Below are 21,023 nucleotides of genomic sequence, written 5' to 3'. Positions count from 1 at the left end.
CAGAAAGCTTTGATTGATAAGGTCAAAGGTCACATAAGCAGAAGTATATCACTTTGTCTGCAGGTGACTAGATCTTGTGTCAGAGTATTTGACAGCTGGTCTGATAATACCACACTGATTGGAAAACTATACATTGTTTCACTGTGATTATACTGCCTATTATTAGTGACAAATGTTTTTTAAGATACAAGGCGATAAGCTAATGTATAGACCTTCTCAACCCTGTCATACTATACAAAGGTCTGTTCTGGCCTACAAAAAAAACTGGGTGAATGCTACCAACTGAGGGAGTCAGTTATTGTGATGGTGGGAGGCTGAGGATATTGGGAGCATGTTTCCAAAAGAAAAGGTGACACTTTATTCATCTGCTGATGAAGAACAATGCTTTTTATATTTTTCCGGTTTTGAAGTTTTGAGAATAGATTGAAGAGATTTTAAACCACTGAATGTATCACAATTAAACCACTGAATGTGTCGCATGACCTTCAATCATGAGTTACTGAGTTAGTTCATGTTTTCAACCACTGAAAGTTTTTACCCACCTGTTGCTTATATTTGCAACCTAGTTAAAACCTTGAGTCTGAATTAGTGGATTCTTATTGTGAAACATTTAAAAATTATGTTATATCTTGAGTGGGACATCATACATGTATTGTTGCTACTTTCATCCTTTATATTTGTTGTCAGTTCCCTACAAAATGATCTTGCTTCAAATCAAACCTTTGGGAATGCAAACATTAACATTCAGTGATCTGCAACATGCTAGTGCTTGTTGCTTCATTCACGTCTTCTGTTGTCAAAAGTAAGTCTGTCCATAAACTTCAGTACAGTGGAATATTACGCAATAGCGAAACCCGCCCAGAGAAACACATATGTCCTTCAATTATACTGTGAGTTAGTACATGTACTGGGTCAGTGTTCAACACAGTTCAGTGCCCTTTATAGCTTTGACTTAGAAGGTATACTGTCATCTGCTCCAATTTTGCCAAAGTTACCATGGACATACTGCAGAGAAAATCTAACCAATCACAGATTTTAGGTGGGTGGCCGCTTTTTAAAAACAGCACCCTCAAATGGGCATTTTGAATACCAAGGAACGACCCTTTGACCATATATGGACATATTTAGAATACAGGTGACTGTATACCTTTAAAAGGTAGAATGTGTCTAGGAAACAGATATTCGAACTCTCAAAGTTATACAATGCTTTTTTGATCTACTCCTTGTCGAGGCTCATTTTCAAGCTCATGGAGTACCCTAAGTTTTAACCAGCCAACTTTTGGAAAAGTTTAGTAAAAATCAAAATTTTGTTCTTCTTCAAAGAGTTAACTTTGAAATCGCAGCCATTTTGAGTTTCAAGTGTCAGTAAATGTAGGTCAGTTTGTTTCTCTAATACCCAATTTTTGCGTGATTTTTATTCTTGATTTTGGAGGGAATTAATCTGTTCCAACAAGGAGAGTTTGAGAGAAAGTTTAAATCTCTCACTTTCAAGGTACACACTACCTTAAGCTACAGTATGTACATTGTATTTCAATTCTACACAATTTTCACATCTGAGAATAATTTTGTATGTACTTTTGTAAATCGAAAATCTCAAAAAGTCTGCTTTGCCAAGTTACCAAGATGGCCAGTGCAGGCTAGAAATTGTCTTTTAAGGAAATGGGAGTCTCTGGGGAAATAGCTTGCAATACTTGTACCGTACAGTGTGTAAGGTACAACATGTACCTTACACGTGCGGTTCCATTAGTCATTGGGATATTCAAGGCTGACATGTCTGGGGCAATTACAAATGTGGTACAAACGCTCCTTCCATATGTAAATTATCAGATTTTCCATATTCAGTTTTATCAAACTTTACAGCCAATATCAGTGGAAATTCATCTTCAGAAATGTTTTAATCGATAACATTACTGTTGATGTAATTGCGTGCTTCTGTTAAAAGGAGGGGATTAGGAAAGAAAAAATTAATTGAGATTTTGATGAATTAACCCTTTCACTGCCATGGTTTAGCCCAAAACCCATCATTATCAATGGTTACTGTGGGCCTGTTTACAGGTATTTCAGGATGAGTAGGTTAAAGTATATTAAGTGGTTCTCCAGCAGTCAGTATATTTAGCTCCGCTGTCAGCGACGCGGAGCTTATCAAATAGGTTGATTTTCCGTCGTCGTCCGTCGTCGTCCGTCGTCGTCGTCGTCCGTCGTCCGTCGTCCGTCGTCGTCCGTCAACAATTGCCTTCTCCTCTGAAACCGCAAGTCCAATTGCTGTGAAATTTTTTATGCAGTTCACTTGAGGTGACCTCACTTCAGTTTGTTCAAATTGTGGTGAAATTTGCATATTTGTATTTTTGGGGCATTTTTTGGTGTTTTTGGTAAAAAAATCTTCTTCTCTGAAATCGCTTGTCCGATTGCTTTGAAATTTGATATGCAGTTTGCTTAGGGTGACTTCAGTCAGATTTGTTCAAATTGTGGTGAAATTTGCATATTTGTATTTTTAAGGCAATTTTGGTCATTTTTGGTAAAAAAATCTTTAAAAATCTTCTTCTTCAAAACTACCGGTCAGATAGCTTTGATATTTGGTACATAGGTCCCTAGGGATGATCTATTTCAGATTTGTTCAAATTGTGCAGAAAATATGCAAATTTGCATTTTTAAGGCAATTTTTGCCATTTTTGGTCAAAAAATGTATTTCTCAAAAAGTACTGGTCTGATAGTTTTGAAATGTGGTATACAGGTTTCTATCGATGAACTAAGTAATATGTATTGATTTCTGATGAAATCTGTAATTTTGTATGTTTGGGGCAATTTTTGCCATTTTTGGTCCAAAAATGTGTATTTCCAAAACTACTCATCTGATAGCTTTGAAATTTGGTATACAGGTTCCTACAGATTAACTAAATGATATTTATTGAAATTGTGCAGAAATATGCAAATTTGCATTTTTATGGCAATTTTTGCCATTTTTGGTCAAAAAATGTATTTCTCAAAAAGTACTGGTCTGATGGTTTTAAAATTTGGTATACAGGTTTCTATCAATGAACTAAGTAATATATTGAATTTCTGATGAAATCTGTAATTTTGTATTTTTGGGGCAATTTTTGCCATTTTTGGTCAAAAAATGTGTATTTCCAAAACTACTCATCTGATAGCTTTGAAATTTGGTGTACAGGTTTCTACAGATGAACTAAATGATAGTTATTGAAATTATGATGAAATCTGCAATTTTGTAATTTTTGGGCAATTTTTGCCATTTTTGGTCAAAACATGTGTTTCTCAAAAAGTACTGGTCTGATAGCTTTGAAATTTGGTATACAGGTTTCTACAGATGAGCTTAGTAATATATATTGAATTTCTGATGAACTAAATGATATTTATTGAAATAATGATGAAATCTGCAATTTTGAATTTTTGGGGCAATTTTTCCCATTTTTGGTCAAAAAATGCGTTTCTCAAAAAGTACTTGTCTAACAGCTTTGAAATTTGGTATACAGGTTTCTATAGATGAACTAAATTTGATCTTTTGAAATTATGATGAAATCTGCAATTTTTATTTTTGGGGGCAATGGTTGCCATTTTTGGTCAAAAAATTTATTCTCAAAAATTACTCATCAGATAGCTTTGGTTGACATGTTCTTAGGGATGATCCTATGTGATACATTCAAAGTATGATGAAATCTTCAATTGTGTATTTTTGCAGCTTATTTTAGCCATTTTTTTTCTGGCCACTTCATTGAGCTATCAAAGATTTCCACCTTCTTCATCAACATGTGTCAAAAATAGTTATTCTCTACATAAACACAGCGGAGCTATATCGGCCGCTAGGTCGCTTGTTAGCTACTATAGACTATAGTCTATAGAAGCTATTGGGATGGGTATCCGTCCGGCGTCCGTCGTCAGTCTGTATGTATGTATGTATGTATGTATGTATGTATGTATGTATGTCCGTTTGTGAGGCGTCCGTCCACTCAAATATCTTGAGAACCGCAGTACTTACTGATTTGATATTTGTTGTGTAGATGAAAAATAAGATTTTGAGAAACTATTTTTTTTAATTTTTTGATATTGTTGAAAATAGGCAAATTAATGCCACAAAAGGTGTTTTTGGTAAAAAATCTTCTTCTTCATAACCGCTGGTCAGACAGCTTTGTTATTTGGTATACAGGTCCCTAGGGATAACCCAACTTAGATTTGTTCAAATTGTGATGAAATATGCAAATGTGTATTTTTAAGGAATTTTTTTGTCATTTTTGGTCAAAGTTTGACTTACATTGTATGTAATTCTTGTACTGTATAAACCCTATCAATTCACCCAGAAAAAAATAATTAATATGATTTCAAATAATTGAATTAATTAGGAAATCATCAAAGCCAAAATAATTTTAGTGTGGAATTATCAGAAAGTTCAACTTTTTTTGACAGTTCATAGTGAATTGAGGATTAAAACATGTAAAGGCAACTTTCCTGAATCCCAACTTTGATATATTCTGAACAACCATTTATGTTATCTAAAAGAAATTGCTCATAATAGTTTGTCATGATAGGGTGGTCAAATAAATAGAGATAGAGAAAGTTCTAATTTCCATTTATGGTTGACTTGGTAAGGATAAAATAAGATTACTTTTTGAGGAAAAAAAATAGAGTGGTCAATTAAAAGAGTGGTCAAAGTGATAGTGTTTTTATGGTAAAGCTGGGCTGTAAGTGTAAGATTCCTCATGTGCTATTTATAGCAATTATGCAATCTGTGTAAACAGTGCAATGAAAGTGTAACATGATTCCTTATAATGCTTTTGATGACCTTGAACTTCTTAAGTTCAAACATTTGTCTCTTCAGTGTGCTTTCTCTGAGTACGTACAGTCTCAACTTATTCAACAGAACTTACTTACAATGTTAATTTGAAAGTTAAAATGTGCTTGGTTAATAGGATGAAAATACTGATATTGAAAGGTAACCAGCTCAAGATTCTTTATAACCTGACAGATATGCTGTTTTTTATGACATAAATCTTGATTTAAGCAAGTCTTGTTTACTTTAATTAGAATGTAATTAACTCTCGTTTTTTGCTATTATAGACTAATATAGTCTGATGAAATATGCAAGTCTGTATTTTTACGGAATTTTTTTCCATTTTTTTTGGTCAGGCCATCCTGAAATGAGCTATCAAAGATATCCACCTTCTTCATCAATACATGTGTCACAAAAGGTTATTCTCTACATAACACAGCAGAGCTCTGTCAACTGTTGAGTCGCTTGTTTTTTCATAACCGCTGGCTTAAATTTTCCTTTTTCGCTAAAAGCTCAACCCCGATGAAATACTAACTCGGTTATATGATATTTGGTTTACATGTCCCCAGGATGACCTTAGTGAGATAATTTCATACAGTCAGGAAATACTTAATTTTGTATCCATGTCTATATAGTAGCTTCAGGGACTTTGGCCCTATGTTTTATGATTTTCCTCAGTGTTGCTATACCGGTAAGCTTGTCCATGGCAATGTTTGGAAGAAACTGTTCAGCCAAAGACTCTGGATTTTGTCTTCCATGAAAGGACTATCAGTTTTTTTTGGAAATGTGCAAGTTTCTGTACAGTGTTAGCGTACTTTCAGTATGTACTGATATGTATGTATGTATTTATTTATGTATCTGTAATGTGAAATTCCTACAATGTAGCTGCTGGTAAGATATATTGTACATACTGTAACCCAGAGTTTTTTCCTTGTGATCACTTTAAAACAAAGTGAACATTACATGTATATGAATAGATCATTTTCAAGTGACTTTTTTGCATTTTTTACCATGTAACTTGTGAAATGGCTTATTTGTTCATATTTATTTATAGCAAAGATCCCATCTCCATGTTTATAGATTTATATCACATTGATTCTTTTTGTTTGACAGAGTTGAAAAAGAAGATGAAATGACGTGTTTGATAAAAGGCAGTAACTTTTTACTCAGGAATATTCCTGATGAAGCATTCAGTTATGTACGCCACGCTGCATCGTCATACCAATTTCAAGCCTGTGAACCAAATATTTTCCCATATCTCCTTGTTAATATTGGTTCGGGAGTTAGCATTGTCAAGGTATGGATCTTTTTTTTAAACTATCCTAGCATTTTTACTTTATCACATAACTTTTATGAGGAACTTTCGATGCATAATGTATCAAACAGCTACAGAACAAAAACAAAGATTTTACGAGTGGAAAATTGGATGATGTTAACATTAGTAGCAAGAGACATTTACTATTTGAAAGTAAAGCAAGAAGCAAACGTAGACCTTAGGGTTCTAAAAATGACGCACTCTTGATTAGAGAAATTTTAAAATTCCCATGGACACTCTCTTACCTAACTACATGTGTTGTTACATCATTCATGAAGGGCAGCTTATTTCATTCTTTTCACCAATGCAAACCATAAACATGAGATGCTTTACCCTTTAGCTATCATGGTTTGGCCCAAACCCATGGTATCAATGGTGATTTGGGACCTGTGTACAAAGAATTAGGGATGAACAGATTAAACTTTACAGTATTCTCTTTTCCTGTTATGACAAACCAAGAATTATATCTTTTGCAATAATCATCAATGTGTTCTCATCACAGAATTCACTGTAGCATAAGCAATAAAATTCTTTGTTTTTAACCCTTTGAGCACCAATTTCTGTCACCTATATAAAATATACCCCAGTAAATTTTTTTCATATTTTTGCAAAAATTTTGATAAAAAGCTCTAGCAAAGGAAATGTGACATTTCTTTGGTCCAAAATTATTAGAAAAATCACAGAAAAATTCATAAAAATTGGTAAAATATTGTACTGAAGTTTTGATGGAAAAAAGGGTTAACATTGGTATTTTAAATTGGCTTTGCCTTGCTTTTCTTTGCACAGGTGGAGAGTGAAGATAAGTGTGAGAGGATAGGAGGCACAGCCATGGGTGGTGGAACATTCTGGGGACTTGGGTCACTGCTTACTAAAGCCAAGGTGAGTATACTGTACAAGATGGGTGTAGCCAGGGGTGTGAATATTCTGGGACTTGGGTCACTGCTTACTAAAGTCAAGGTGAGTATATAAGATGGGTATAGCCATGGTTGTGGAACGTTCTTGGGACTTGGGTCACTGCTTACTAAAGTCAAGGTGAGTATATAAGATGGGTATAGCCATGGGTTGTGGAACGTTCTTGGGACTTGGGTCACTGCTTACTAAAGTCAAGGTGAGTATATAAGATGGGTATAGCCATGGGTTGTGGAACGTTCTTGGGACTTGGGTCACTGCTTACTAAAGTCAAGGTGAGTATATAAGATGGGTATAGCCATGGGTTGTGGAACGTTCTTGGGACTTGGGTCACTGCTTACTAAAGTCAAGGTGAGTATATAAGATGGGTGCATGCAGCCATTGGTGGTGGAACATTCAAGAAACGTTCATGTACGCTGAAACTCACCATTGAAGCCAAGGTAAGAATTATAGTGAGAAGGCGAACACTCTAGGGCTAGCTTCTAATTCTCTGAAGCAAAAGTAAATAAATGAGACTGATGCATGTATGGCAACATAGAGTTGGAAATGTAGGTACATTCAATAATAAGGGACATGCATATACAGTCATAATAGGCAAGAATAAGTACTGGCAGCTGACCAGACTCTTCACAAAAACAAATGCAAGCATTTTGAGTGAGATGTGTATGTGGGATGTAAGACCATACATGTACATGTATGTGGCACATTTGCTAGCTGTGTATTCATATAAATTCAGTCACTGAACTCAAGGCTTACAAATGCACTGATTAGATCGTTCACATACCGGTACAAGTACAGAAATAAGCATTTTTTCTTGTTCCTATTTACATGACAGGGTTTTGATGAGTTGTTGAAGCTTGCTGTCAAGGGGGATCACCGCAATGTGGACATGTTGGTGCGGGATATCTATGGTGGTGCGTACAGTGCTCTGGCTCTTCCAGAGGACCTCTTAGCTAGTAGTTTTGGTAAAACAGCACGCAACTCATTAGAAAAAGGTGATGAAGGTGGGTATCATGGTGGTAAAATCCTGTAATACCATCAATGTTTATCTTGAAGTGACATTGTTAGTGTTTTTGATAACATTGTTAACGGGTTGTATTTTGATATCGTTTGTCAATATTTGGTCCTAGAATTTTTCCAAAATAAATTAACAAAACAGAGGACATTCAGAATTCAAAATTTCATGACCAACACATGCTCTAGAGGTGTATGGTGGTCCTGATTTTACTATTTTAGGGAGTCCACAAGAAACAAGGTGCACATCACCGCACTATTCCATGCATACGATTTGTGATCAAACACGTCTGAACTCTCTAGCTCAGATTACAACAGTACTAATGGCTAACGTTTGATCCACAGAACTTAAAATTCAATGAGCCACTGAATCCTTGTGAATACACCATGATCATTTTTAACTGACTCAAAGTTATTTAGCATCCATTTTGAAATGACATACTTGGAAGATGTTATGAAAAGGCAATGTCACTTTAAGATTTTGGAAAAGAGGTACATGAAATTTCTTCTGTTCCCTTATCTAATTTCCTTAACATTCCTAGAGGAACCTTTTTAAAGTTACTTGATATCCACTGTAATAGTTATGGACTCAAATCTTCACAAAAATACTGTCTGCAACTGCACCTGTGTCTGGTTAATGTCACCAGTCCTTCTCAATCATAATAGTAAGCTCTCTGCAAAACTTCATTTCTTTGATACCCCCCCCCCACCCAAGTATCCTAGCCAGCTTTCTTTATTCATCATTTCCTTCATCGTTCCATGTTCAATGTAATTTCAAATGTTTTGTCTTAGATATGTTGGAAATAACTGAGATTTTAAGTGGCAACACTTGTTCAGGGGTAATACATGTATTCTGGAAAGGTGTACTAGTGTAATTGTTCAAAAACAAAATTGTAAAAAAACGAGCATTAGTGTATCCAAGTTACCACTGTATTTCTACAAATTCAAATTCAATTCATTAACTTATTCAATAGTTTCAAATTTAGGAAATTAACCTCATCCATCTTCCCCAATTTTCCAGTTCCATATTCAGAAGAGGACATTGCCAAGAGCCTATTACACATGATCAGCAATGGCATCGGTCAGATCGCGTGTCTTTACGCAAATTTACACAAAATAAAAAAGGTTTACTTTGGGGGTTATTTCATCAGAGGTCAGCCAGTCACCATGAACACTATTACATTTGCCATCAACTACTGGTCAAAGGTAAGACATTAACCCTTTCAGTACCAAAGTCAATTTTTGTAGACCGTATAAAATTTGGAGCAACATCTTTTTTCAGATGCAAACATATTTTTCATTTGTTTCCAAAATTTTGTTCAAAAAGTAAAGCCAGTGAAAAGAAATGTCAATTTGGTCCAAAATTACCAGAAAATGACAAAAAAAAATTCATAAAGATAAGTGAAATGTTGCATTAGAGTTTCAGTGGGAAAAATTACGGGACTCAGATGGGGATAAATAAGTGAATCTGATATTGCATAGCATGCAACAAATGATAATATTGGTCATCTTTTGATCACGTGGTGTCTAATCTAGCCATTCATTGGTCAAATGAAAATCACACAAGTCTTTGTACATATTTTCATTTCACAATCAAAATTTTGTTTCAAGGCTTACTTTTTTTCTCTTTGCTCATGCAAAGGTACAACTCTATTTGTATGACAGTCTTTACAATGCCATCAATGTTATCTTTCTGAAAACTAACTCTAGGGAGAAGTTCAAGCTCTGTTTCTAAGACATGAGGGATACCTTGGTGCCATTGGTGCATTTCTTAAAGGAGCTGAAGAAGACGGTAAGCTGCAACTTCATTGTTTTGAGAATGAAGAGTGAAAATCTGAACATTGTTTTTGTGATATTAAATAGTAATATGTACGGTAATTGGATTTGCACTCTTTTTTAACAATTTTTTTTTCTTGCTCATTGTATTTGTTTGTCTTATTTGATTGAAAAGATATTAATTGTGCATTCTTTGCTTGTAACCTAATGGAATTAGTGTAGATTTACTTGCAGGCAACATTATTTGGAATTTTTTTTACATTTTCCTGTGAAGAATGAGGTGATGGGGCGGACAAAATGTCACATGATCATCATCATGATGAAATAATAAATCAAAATGTACATACCAAATACTCATTGTGATAAAGTTTACATTTGGTTGATAAAACCTGAACTCCTTATGGTCATATATTATGCCGCGACTGGTACATAAGGGCAGAAGGTCAACATCAGTAAGAGGTCACAACAAAAATTATCTTGAATTGTTATAGTGGTTGCATGACCTTTGACCTGTGATGTCACCCTCAAGTACCCAGTGATTGTGTGCAACTTTTAAGTCTTGATATGACCTTTGACCTGCAGTGTCATTGCTCATTTTCAGACACCCTCAAGTACCAGTGGGGTGAGAACTATGCTGGTAGTTCTGGTCTCAGTAGTCCACCACCTTACATGAGTTTTGTGACTAGAGGCAGGAGCAGTACAGTGAGTAAATTGTCAGAAATTAACACGAATATGAACATAGCATAGAAAAGCTGAATACAATTGAAATTCTGGTTACATTCATTAAAACCAATGGAAAGCATTTAGAATGTATTGTGTGATATTACTGCATGAATAACATACTGCAGCTGAAGCCTAGCATCTGGAAAAATTTAATTAAGTACTTTGTCAGTAAGAAGAGCAAAATGTTTTTGCTCAAAAATGACAAAACTATAAATAAAAACACATAAAGGGGCATGAATATGCAAATATCAAGTCATAAGTTGTCTCATTGGATCTCACTGACAGATCTTATAGAAAAGAGCTATACAGGTAATGTAGAGAGAGATTCAAAGATATCTTACACCTTTGAACCAAACTTAAGAATTCCAAGACATTTCCTTGAGTCAGCTGTAGAACAATGCATGCAGGACTTGAAATTAGCGATAGTCCTGCGTTCACAAACTACCAACTTTTCCCTGGGATTACCAAAATCCATGAAATGGAAGCCCACACGGACTACCAAAGACCAGGACAAAAATTCAGTCAGTACTTGGCGTGCCAGGTTGGGTCCTTCACTTTGGAACAAGCTAAATTTCAGTCAAATCCAGTTGGACACAGTAATATGAGTAAGGCCAGACTATGACTTTGATATACAAATTACAAAGACAACCAAACAACAAAAAAACGGAAGTATTCTGCAGCCAGTGATAAAAGACAATAACTGTTGCACCAATAGTGCCACACCAGCATAGCTAAGAATTGAAAAAAAGGGGGGAAAAGAAAACCGCATCGCCGCATCACTTTTGCTGAATGTCAAGGACCAGAAACTTTTTGGGGGGGGGGGGGGGGGGGGGGGGGGGGGCTTTATACCTGTTTCCTTGGGTAATCTTGAAAAATTGCTTCTTCCTTGTCTAGTTAATGAAAAACATTAACCATAAACTAAAATATGCATGGGCTACCAGCCATTGTCACTGGGCTACCAACTTCAGAAAGTTGTAGCCCAAGTGGACTATCAGGTAAAAAAAGTTAATTTTGAGCCCTGACATGTGATATTTAAACTTCCTTGACACAAAGAGAATACTGTCTTTGTAAGCACTGTAAAATATTGTGTACATTTAATGGATGTTATGTGATTCACTTTCAGCCAGGCGCTAGCCAAATCTACTGGCTATCATCTATCGAATTTGCCTGGCTATTTTATTCGGATGTACCCTCTTTCATCAGGACAACCTTTAATAACCCAGATGTTTTTGGCTTTCATCATAAATTTTCCTTACTTCTTCAACAGTTTGATATGCTAGAGCTGGACAAATTGGACCGTCCATTAGTGTATTTACCTTCTCTAGTTTGCCCAACTGCATATCACCCTGATGTTGTGGATTTAACCAAAGATGCTGAGGCTAGGGAGTACTGGCTAGATTGCTTTGAGGAGGCACTAGACAGAGTGAGTGTAAATCACTGGCACTAATCACAATCTGTGCAATATTGTGTAATAGTTTGATGTACTGCAAAGTTCTCGTATGAAAAGAAGTTAACGCAAAAATTAGAAAGGATACTATGTACTGGTGATCTTTTTTAGCTTATTATGATAAAAGGCTTCCACATAAACTTTGCCTAATTTCATTTTTGTAGTGCCTTATTAAAGATATACTGTCACCTGTTCCAATTTTGCCACAGTTACCATAGAAAGAGAAAATCTAACCAATCACAGATTCTAAGTAGATGGCCGCTTTTTGAAAACAGCGCCCTCACATGGGCATTTTGAATAACAAGGAATGCCCCTTTGACCATATATGGACATATTTAGATTGCAGGTGACTGTATACCTTTAAAGGTAGGATGCTTCTCAGGAAAGAAGACATTCAGACTCTCACATTAGTATGCAAAATTATGCAGTGATCCTTAATTTTTATTCCTTAATTTGAAAGAGAATGTTTAAGTTTACTTGAAAAAAATTGGAGTAAAAGTTGAAATCTTTGAGTTTTGAAGCATTCACTAGTACATGTACCTTGAATGGATGCACAAGTTGAGGACCTGAATTGCAAAATCTCTTCATTTCAGGTTGCAGAGTGTGCACTGAAGAGCCAACCCAATTCGGTTGATGCTGTGGAGAGAGCAGAGCAGTTCAAAGACAAGTACAGGAAACGTCTCCATGGCCTACGGTCACAACCTTTGTGAGTAAAAAGTTAAGACTTTCCAAAACAAGTACATACATTGAACATGCCCTCGAGTGGCACTTTCAATGTAGAACTCATGGGCAAAAATTGTTCATGTATCTTGTATAAGAACAGTTATTGACAATGGTGATAAATACACTATTTATGGCTATCAAAAAACAAGAAAAACATGTGTATCTCTTACTGTAGCATTTTCACAAAAAAACCCAGAAGATCACAATGCTTAACCCTTGCACCACAGTGGCTTGAACCAATCCCATTGTTTTCTATGGTGAAGTTAGACCTGTAGAGATTGAAGTGGGGCTCAAAGGGTTCAAGAATATGCATGTAAACCACATCCATGCAGAAGAATGGGTCGAAGGGTTGGTCAGTGGGTTTGCAGGTGCCAGACAGGTTAATAGAAGGAAGCGATAAATGATGGGTCAGACAGTGAAGCAAATTTACATCATGACAGATACAGTCAGAAATATCCACTGTGGCAGATGCTGTGCAGATGTCCATATGGCTGTATAGTCTGAGAAAGGCACTGATAGGAAGAAAATGAGAGTAGAGAATCAACAGTCTGATTCAGAACACACATGAAGGAAAGAGCAAACTTTAACCCTTTCACCACCATGGCTTGGCTTGTAACCCCATTGTTGTAAATGGTGATTGTGGAGCTGCTTACAGGGGATACAGTCGTCGGAACTGCGCTCAAAGGTCGTATGGGACCCATACGACCCATGGCAACAATGTATCCAAGGCACAATGGTGATTGATGACAGTTAAAACATGTGTGTCATAATCTATCATCATATAATTTAAATGTTGCACCTATGATGATGAGGTGCATCTTGATATAGTGCACGAAATACATTGTTTGTAAACAAGAAACTCGCACAGGCGCAGTTCCGACGACTATATCCCTTTAAAGAAATAATATGTGATAGAAGAAGGGCCAGAGAAGTATGGATGTTTCCAGAGACAAAGCTACTCAAACTGGTTAAAGCTCCATAAGCTGTATCTGTTGGCTATATTTTCAGAACTTTTGTTTTGTGGTTTCCCTACACTTTCTGCATTGAATCCCTAAACTGTAATTTAATGCCAAGTATTTAGCATAGCAACACAACCTACATGAGTATAATCTCCATTGTTATTGTTGAAAATTGTATTCAAGTCCGGACTAGAATTCATTTGTAAACAATAAACAATGATTACACACATACAAGCTGTGTTGACAAAAAGAATACTTGAAATTTCAGCCTGACAAATGGATTAGGGTCAGACAAGGTAGTTGATGTACAGAAGCAGAATTGAGAATACTGAAAAACTTGCCACTAGTTACAGCTTATGTCTCTTTAAAATAAGGATGCGCTGGGATACTTGCTTGGGCCACCATTCTTTAATAAGGTATTAGCAATTAGTGTGCAGAAAGACAAGGGACATCAAAAATAATTTGCACAATAAGAAAGACATTGGCAGGAATGTTGTTTTCTGTAGAATCAGCTTTTCCTTTCAGAAATGATACGGCAAATATTTAACAGTTGACATGTTCTTCTACCATTTCAGCGCATATGGCTCATTAACGGTTCGTAGTCTATTAGATACCAGAGAACATTGTCTAAATGAATTCAGCTTTGCCGATCCCTACTCTCAGGTAAGTCTGTGCCATTGGTTTTGTTTCATTGTTTAAAGTTTTCTGTTCCTTCACCTGTTGGCAAAATTGGTCCAAACACAAATATCATAGTGTGTGTATAACAGCGCCCTCAATCGTGTCTTGCATGTGATCATTTGTTTTTATGCACTGAGAGGTACATCTTATATATTACAGGTGAAACAACAAGAAAATGAGCTAGCTTTGAAACTTTTAGGCAAAAGGTTACAGCAGCTGTCAGCTATGAACTGGTATGGCAGGCAAGTTGCTCTCATAGAGGGCGTACTTGCTGGAAATGTCTTCGATTATGGAGCCAAAGAAGTCACTGCGTAAGAAGAATATTCTTTGTTTAATCTTCAGGGATCTTTTCCTGATTTGTGTCATTTAAGATTTCAAGAAATTCAAGACCTTGTATTATTTTTAAATAGCACACTGATACTTAAAGGCCCATGAGCTGCAACTCTGAGAAATTTGTCCACCATCAAGGTATCTCCAATTTCCTCAGATATTCATTGCAATCTGCAAATTGAACGATATAGTCATTAATTATGTGTCAACAACGTTTGCTTGTGGCAGAATTGGCAAAAAATTGAACAGGTTTTTGTTCATTTTAAATTTCCCACCATTTTCAAAATCTTGCCATGTTATGTAAAAACAGAGAATTTTTTGTCAAAGCAGAGTGAATCCCTTTCCCGTCCTTTCAGTGGGTTGCACCATGTTGTATTTGTAAAGATTCAAATGTATACATCCACCATTTACGCTGTTTCTCATGTAGTTGTATGGAGGCGGCCATATTTGGGTGCAGCACCCGTTTATCAATTTGTCTTACTGAAACCTCCCCATGCAGTCCCACTCAGTGGATAATTACACCTGAGTGAACGCCTTTGAGTAAGAACATTTCTATGAACTAATTTTAATCTAAATATAAAGTCATGAAAATAATGTCAAAAGTTGCAGCTCATGTGCCTTTAGGAAAGAATTGTAAATACAAGTGAAAATATATCATTCAGACAAAAAGGACATGCAATAATATAGCAACTATGGCTATGCAGTGTATAATGGTAATTCAGTTTTCTGATCACAAAGCAATTTATTGATATTGTGAATAATTTGCATATGTAATGTTAGAAGGCAGCATCACCAAATGACAGGAAACATTAGTGTTTTGAAGCTCTATCAGGGACAGCATGAAAATTTCAACATAGGATAAAAAGCCAATTCTTCAAAGTCTTTCAGAAAAAAGCCTTCCACTGTAAAATTTAACCAAGTAATATTGGTCTGTGCTGCTTTCATAGGGATTTTTACAACATATGAGACAAATTTGATTTTGTTACATTTAAAGTTTTTTGGTCAAAGCAACCACCCTCAAACTCAGTTCTGTCCATATATGTCACATATTAGTTAAAATATGGACAAGTGCACTGGGTGTTTGAAAGAAAATTTTGAAAATTTGTTTGTGTCTGTTTTGCAGGCTTATGGATAAGAATGCAGAGTTTGGTTTTCACGACGCCATGGCTAAACTTCAAGGAAGGCCATGGCTTATAGACAATCTAGATGAATGGATTGAGAGACTTAAAGTAAGATAATAACAACTCAGTATAGATTCTTTAACACTGTCACCACCATGGTTTAACCCAATCCCATTGTTTCCTGTTGCATAGTCGGGCTTATACACAGGGAGATGGGGTGAAAAGGTTACAGTACTCTATTCGTGTCAGAATGGCACAGTAGTTGAACTTTGCAAATATTCTTAGCTCCCAATGGTGCCTATGCCACCACTCTGCTGCAACTTATAGGGTTCAGCCACATGGCCTGCAGTGGATTTCTCAGATCACTACTACCACTAGTAGTAGTACTGGGTTGAAGTGTTCAGACATTTTTACATCATGATCTGAAATCATACAGGAATTTGCCTGATAAGCATGAAATCATGAAGCATACTTATGCAATAATGTACCCCTCCCAGTCCTTAATGGATGAATGCAAACTTTGTACGACATAAGGTACAAGGTTAAGCTGAGTACATTATGGGTGCAAAGTTTGTTTGAGTCAACTTTGGCTAGGAGGGGAGTACATTATTATTTTATAGTTTTGCCAATTCCAGTGAATTTGTAGATGTAGAAAACACCTGGGGCCACAATACTGGATAATCAGATACATTATCAGCAATGATCTGGGGATAAGGTCACAAAATTCACTGGTATTGACAAAGTTTAGATGTAATACATAGATATAATGATTAAAATTACTGGCAATGTGATTGTCTTTTAACATATTGCAATAGAATCTTATCAGCTTGCAAGCAAAGGAAACCACTGAGAGAAAACGAAAAAACCTGTTGTACAAGTGACAAACTTTTAAACATTGGTTGTTGTCATCTGTCCAGAGTAAATGACAGTATTTTCTGTCAGTAATTTACATATGGCATAGAAATAAAATTCTGATTTAAAGTTGTCATCATGGTAGCCTTGTGGAACAATTTGTAAAAGCTCTTGTTGTAGTGACTTTAACAGAAGATGTATTTTACTCATCCAGGGTGCACCACATGAGTTGGCAGTCATCTTTGTTGACAACAGTGGAGCTGACATCGTACTGGGCATATTTCCATTTGTCAGAGAATTACTTAAAAGAGGTACAAATGTAAGTAGACCTGAGCTTCATTCCTCTTCCAATTTTCACTCCTTCATACTTCTAATGCCTCGATAAATCCTCCATCCCTCATTCTGTTCATTTCTCAAGGTCCGACTACATGTCTTCTGCTTCACATTTTACAAGGAAACAAATGACCAACAGATTGCTTAATTATTTGAGAAGAAAGGATTAAACTTGTTCATTGCAGTAGATTTCTCTCCAAAATTCAAGTGCATTGCAACATCAAGGTGAATGTATAAGTGATGCTTTATCCGTCTCATCCAGGGTGCCCAAAACATTGGTAAGCCTAGTATCCAAGGTGGAGACCATTGATCTGAGTGTCTAGCAATTGGATGGTATTTCTGTATGTTTGAAGTTGTCCTAATGGCACTGAGTCAGGAATACTTTTGAGACATTAATCAGTACAGAAAGAAGTTTGAAAGTACCTCTTGTGTCAAGTCCAGGGGTTTAAATGATTCATTTTCCCCACAATCTTCATCATAAGAGTAGCTCAATCCTTTATGACAGTTTCATGCATGTAAGTTTGGTAATACTACACAATATTGCAGGGCTGTATCAAAATCTAATGATTGGGCTTACTGTGTGCAAAGATTTCAGGTTAAAGAGTAATACATATTTCTCTCTTTCTCTCCCTCTCTCTCTCTCTCTCTCTCTCTCTCTCTCTCTCTCTCTCTCACACACACACACACACACATGCATGCATGTACACACACCTACACACCCACTTTTGCTTATAAACTCTCACAGGTTATACTCTCAGCCAATTCCAAGCCAGCGCTGAATGACATCACACACAGTGAATTGATGATAGTCACGGAACGTGTGGCAGAATTAGACCCAGATATTTCACTAGCTGTCACAGAGGGCAGGCTTCAGTTGCTGGAGTCTGGAGGTGCATCGCCATGTCTAGATTTAAGGTTAGTGTTGTCCCTATATGTTCATGGTAGATTACCTAAAATATAAATTAAGTGATTCTAGTAGATTGAGTGTGCATTGTTGCCAATGTTGTCAATGTTTGAGTTGTTCCACATGGAAATTATACAGTGCACACATTTTTTGTACTTGAGTGTCCCAATGTTATAACTTTAAACCTGTAAACTTTGGCCACTTCGATTACAGGATCTTGAACTTTGGCATAAAGTTACTACTGTAAATAATGTAAGCATGCATGTATGTATTCTCTTGTCTTCACAGCCGTGTGGACCATGTCTTGGCAAAAAGTTGCAAGCAGGCTGACCTTCTCATTTTCGAAGGGATGGGACGAGCAGTGCACACAAACTTACAGGCGCAGTTCACTTGCGAGTCGCTGAAGCTGGCCGTCCTGAAGAACAAGTGGCTGGCCAATCGCCTTGGCGGTGAAGTCTTTAGTGTAATGTGCAAATATGAACCTGGCTCAAAACAAAGCAGTGATCCAAATCCACCTGATGAAGTATAACAGATGAGGTTGTTGCGCCATAGAAGGTTGATTTTTATTGGCTGAAGGAAGTGAAAGGAAGCTTCTGATTGGCTCTCAGGTGTTATCTGCTCGAGTAAGACATTTGACCATGAAATCTATCCGCTTTGTGTTGATTATGTGTCATTTTGAGTGTAAAGGATATGTAATATATTAATTAATTAGTTAATTGATTAATTAAGGGTTGCTTGATGAGAAAATATACCAGCCAAGCAACTATATGTCACAAAGATGACATGCTCCTCATTTGCTGTATGAGTATGAAGCAGACAGTGATCGAAGCAAACCTCTGTATGGAATAAAATGCGTCAAATTCAGCCATTTTGTCAAAACTGTGTAGATGATTCCAAAATGAGAAATTTTTTTAAAAATTTAAAAATTTTGTGAAGTTTTTGTACGCCTTCACATGTTCTCTGCATATAAGTTTGGATGGTACCCCTACAAAGCAAAAAACAATGGAATTAATCATCACTTGGCCAGTGTTTCAAATGTCAAGAATGAGAAACAAAACAAAGCAGGACCCTCGAGGTTACGGAAGAGTTTGAAGAGATTTGTGTTGACAAGCGCAAAGGTATTGGTAGAGTTGAAAAAATATTCTTGTGTTGATAAAAAACATAAGTAAAAATGTCGAGAAAGGAGGTGCACAGATGCTATCCTATGCGAATAGGGAAGTCTATGTACAAAATATTATTCAAGCATGGTTCTAGTTTATTCTAGAAGATCTAGAAGATCTTATTTAGAGCCATTTGTTTGATAAAGACGAGCACATCTCATACCGGAGAAAGTTGTTTTGGCAAAGAGGTTGTCATCCATATTCTAGATTGTTCTGTGTTTTCACTGGCATACTCTCAGCAAACAGTGTGAAGCCAAACCTGTATGTATGGTTGAAAACCTTGTACAGAAATCCTTTGTTGTTAGAGTTATACGTGTCCAGAGTATTCAATCGGCAAAAACTACCAGCACAAGTACACATCTTAACTTGTAAGCCTTCAGAATCATGCAGTGGCTGGACCACTTTTCTTCACTAATTTACGTCTGTGTTAGTTTGACACTGTAAGTTCATTGTAAATTTTATTGTTTTTTTTGTCCTGTATAGCTTTGTACAGTTCAGCAGGTTTAGTGGTGAATAAAGACATCAATCAGAAATTTTGTTGGATGAGGATGAACTTAAGCCTAGTTGCAAAGCAGCCTCATTCGCACTTTTGCACAGAGATGCCACTGTTTTGTAACTTGGTACAATACAATTCCAAGAAAACAGATTTTCTGCAGTTCCCTTCAAAAAAATGTAAACCACTTTTTGCAATTTTTTAAATATGATTGTGAATAAATTTCAGATCAAAAGTTGACAAATACCACAGACTGAAGTTTTGTTTGTCTTTCTGTCTCACAAGAAAGCCACTTCTGTGAGGTTTTGATGGAATGATTCACTATTGAATTTAAGATGTTTGAAGCTTTGCAGCATTAGATGGGTTTTTAAGTGCACAGGGGCAATGGATAGTCCAGGTAGAATGTGCCTTGGGGACAGATATTCGGACTCTCAAACTCCTTTTAGTCTACCACTTGATGGAGCTCAGTTTGAAACTCCTGGAGTCACTGAAGTTTTTATTTTTTGTGAAAATCAAAAATTCAATTTTTCCTAATTGAGTTCACACAAGGATGGCAGCCATTTTGAATTTGAAATGTCGGAAAATATCAAGTAATTTGTTTCTCTAGTAGTACCACAGTTTGCACCGTGACCCCTGATTTTTATTTATTTCAAAAGGGAATGATTTATAGTTTCCTTTTGGAAAGTTTGAGCAAAAGTTTGTCTTTCAATATAGAGGCACATACTACTTGTAGATGTACATGATACGCTAATACTCAGTGCGTCATTTCTAGGTTGAATACCTTGTACAAATTTGCACCAAATATCTATATTACGCCATGGAAACTTTGTGTTAGACTCAATCACGTTTTAGATATTGTCCTAAATTCTTCAACAACTGAAAGCTGTTAAAACTTTGACAACCAAATTAAGCAATTGATTGTGTTTAGGGGAAGTACGAATCAAAATTTCGTCAATGGACTTTGGCACTTCCAAACTCTCATTTCAGTGAGAGGGAGGGGGTTTGACGGCAAACGCCATTAGTTTCGTTTGCAATGCAAATGTTTTAATTATCCACAGCCCCTTGTAGGATTTGTAAAAAAATGGGGCACATTCAGGTGGGATTATGTAAGGTTCAATGACAGCAACTTCAGAGATTACCGGTGAATAGATCACATCCACGTGTCCATGGTTTGAGAATGGATGATCGGTTGAGATGAGGGCGCTCTTTTAACCCCGTCAACAGGCATCGTAACAAATTGTTTTCACCTATTCATCTCAATGGTTTGACCCAAACTCAATCTTATTAATAGGGAGTGTGGACCAGCTTACAGAATATTAGGGTTGAACAGGTTAATGTAACAACCAGATGTGTACTCAGAATTGCACTGACAAAGTCATGGTTTTATGAGACCTTACGATGACCTCAAAATGAGTCAATTCACTTTGTTGTTCTCAGTTTTACAGTGGTTCCATGGTATATTACAATAAGGAGTAACTAAAGCATGGGACCTTGGAAATGATCATA

General features: G+C 36.3%; 1 protein-coding gene across 1 annotated transcript in view; it reads left to right on the top strand.

Annotated features, from left to right (window-relative positions):
* The window catches only part of LOC139118639 (4'-phosphopantetheine phosphatase-like), a 23,847-nt gene extending 4,079 nt beyond the window's left edge, over window positions 1-19,768 (top strand). The window contains exons 3-16 of the mRNA XM_070682058.1: window positions 5,894-6,077; window positions 6,882-6,974; window positions 7,840-8,008; window positions 9,040-9,224; window positions 9,729-9,810; window positions 10,396-10,496; window positions 11,785-11,940; window positions 12,558-12,670; window positions 14,222-14,309; window positions 14,484-14,635; window positions 15,778-15,883; window positions 16,842-16,946; window positions 17,706-17,875; window positions 18,153-19,768. Coding sequence (XP_070538159.1) covers window positions 5,894-6,077; window positions 6,882-6,974; window positions 7,840-8,008; window positions 9,040-9,224; window positions 9,729-9,810; window positions 10,396-10,496; window positions 11,785-11,940; window positions 12,558-12,670; window positions 14,222-14,309; window positions 14,484-14,635; window positions 15,778-15,883; window positions 16,842-16,946; window positions 17,706-17,875; window positions 18,153-18,393 — 1,945 coding nt within the window. The 3' untranslated portion in view covers window positions 18,394-19,768. The remainder of the gene's footprint in view (window positions 1-5,893; window positions 6,078-6,881; window positions 6,975-7,839; window positions 8,009-9,039; window positions 9,225-9,728; window positions 9,811-10,395; window positions 10,497-11,784; window positions 11,941-12,557; window positions 12,671-14,221; window positions 14,310-14,483; window positions 14,636-15,777; window positions 15,884-16,841; window positions 16,947-17,705; window positions 17,876-18,152) is intronic.
* Window positions 19,769-21,023: the final 1,255 nt, after the last annotated feature.

This window comes from Ptychodera flava, chromosome 19, assembly GCF_041260155.1.
Source record: "Ptychodera flava strain L36383 chromosome 19, AS_Pfla_20210202, whole genome shotgun sequence".
NCBI classification, from domain to species: Eukaryota; Metazoa; Hemichordata; class Enteropneusta; family Ptychoderidae; genus Ptychodera; species Ptychodera flava.
The sequence above is the reverse complement of the archived record's forward strand: the minus strand, read 5'-3'. Positions and strand labels throughout refer to the sequence as shown.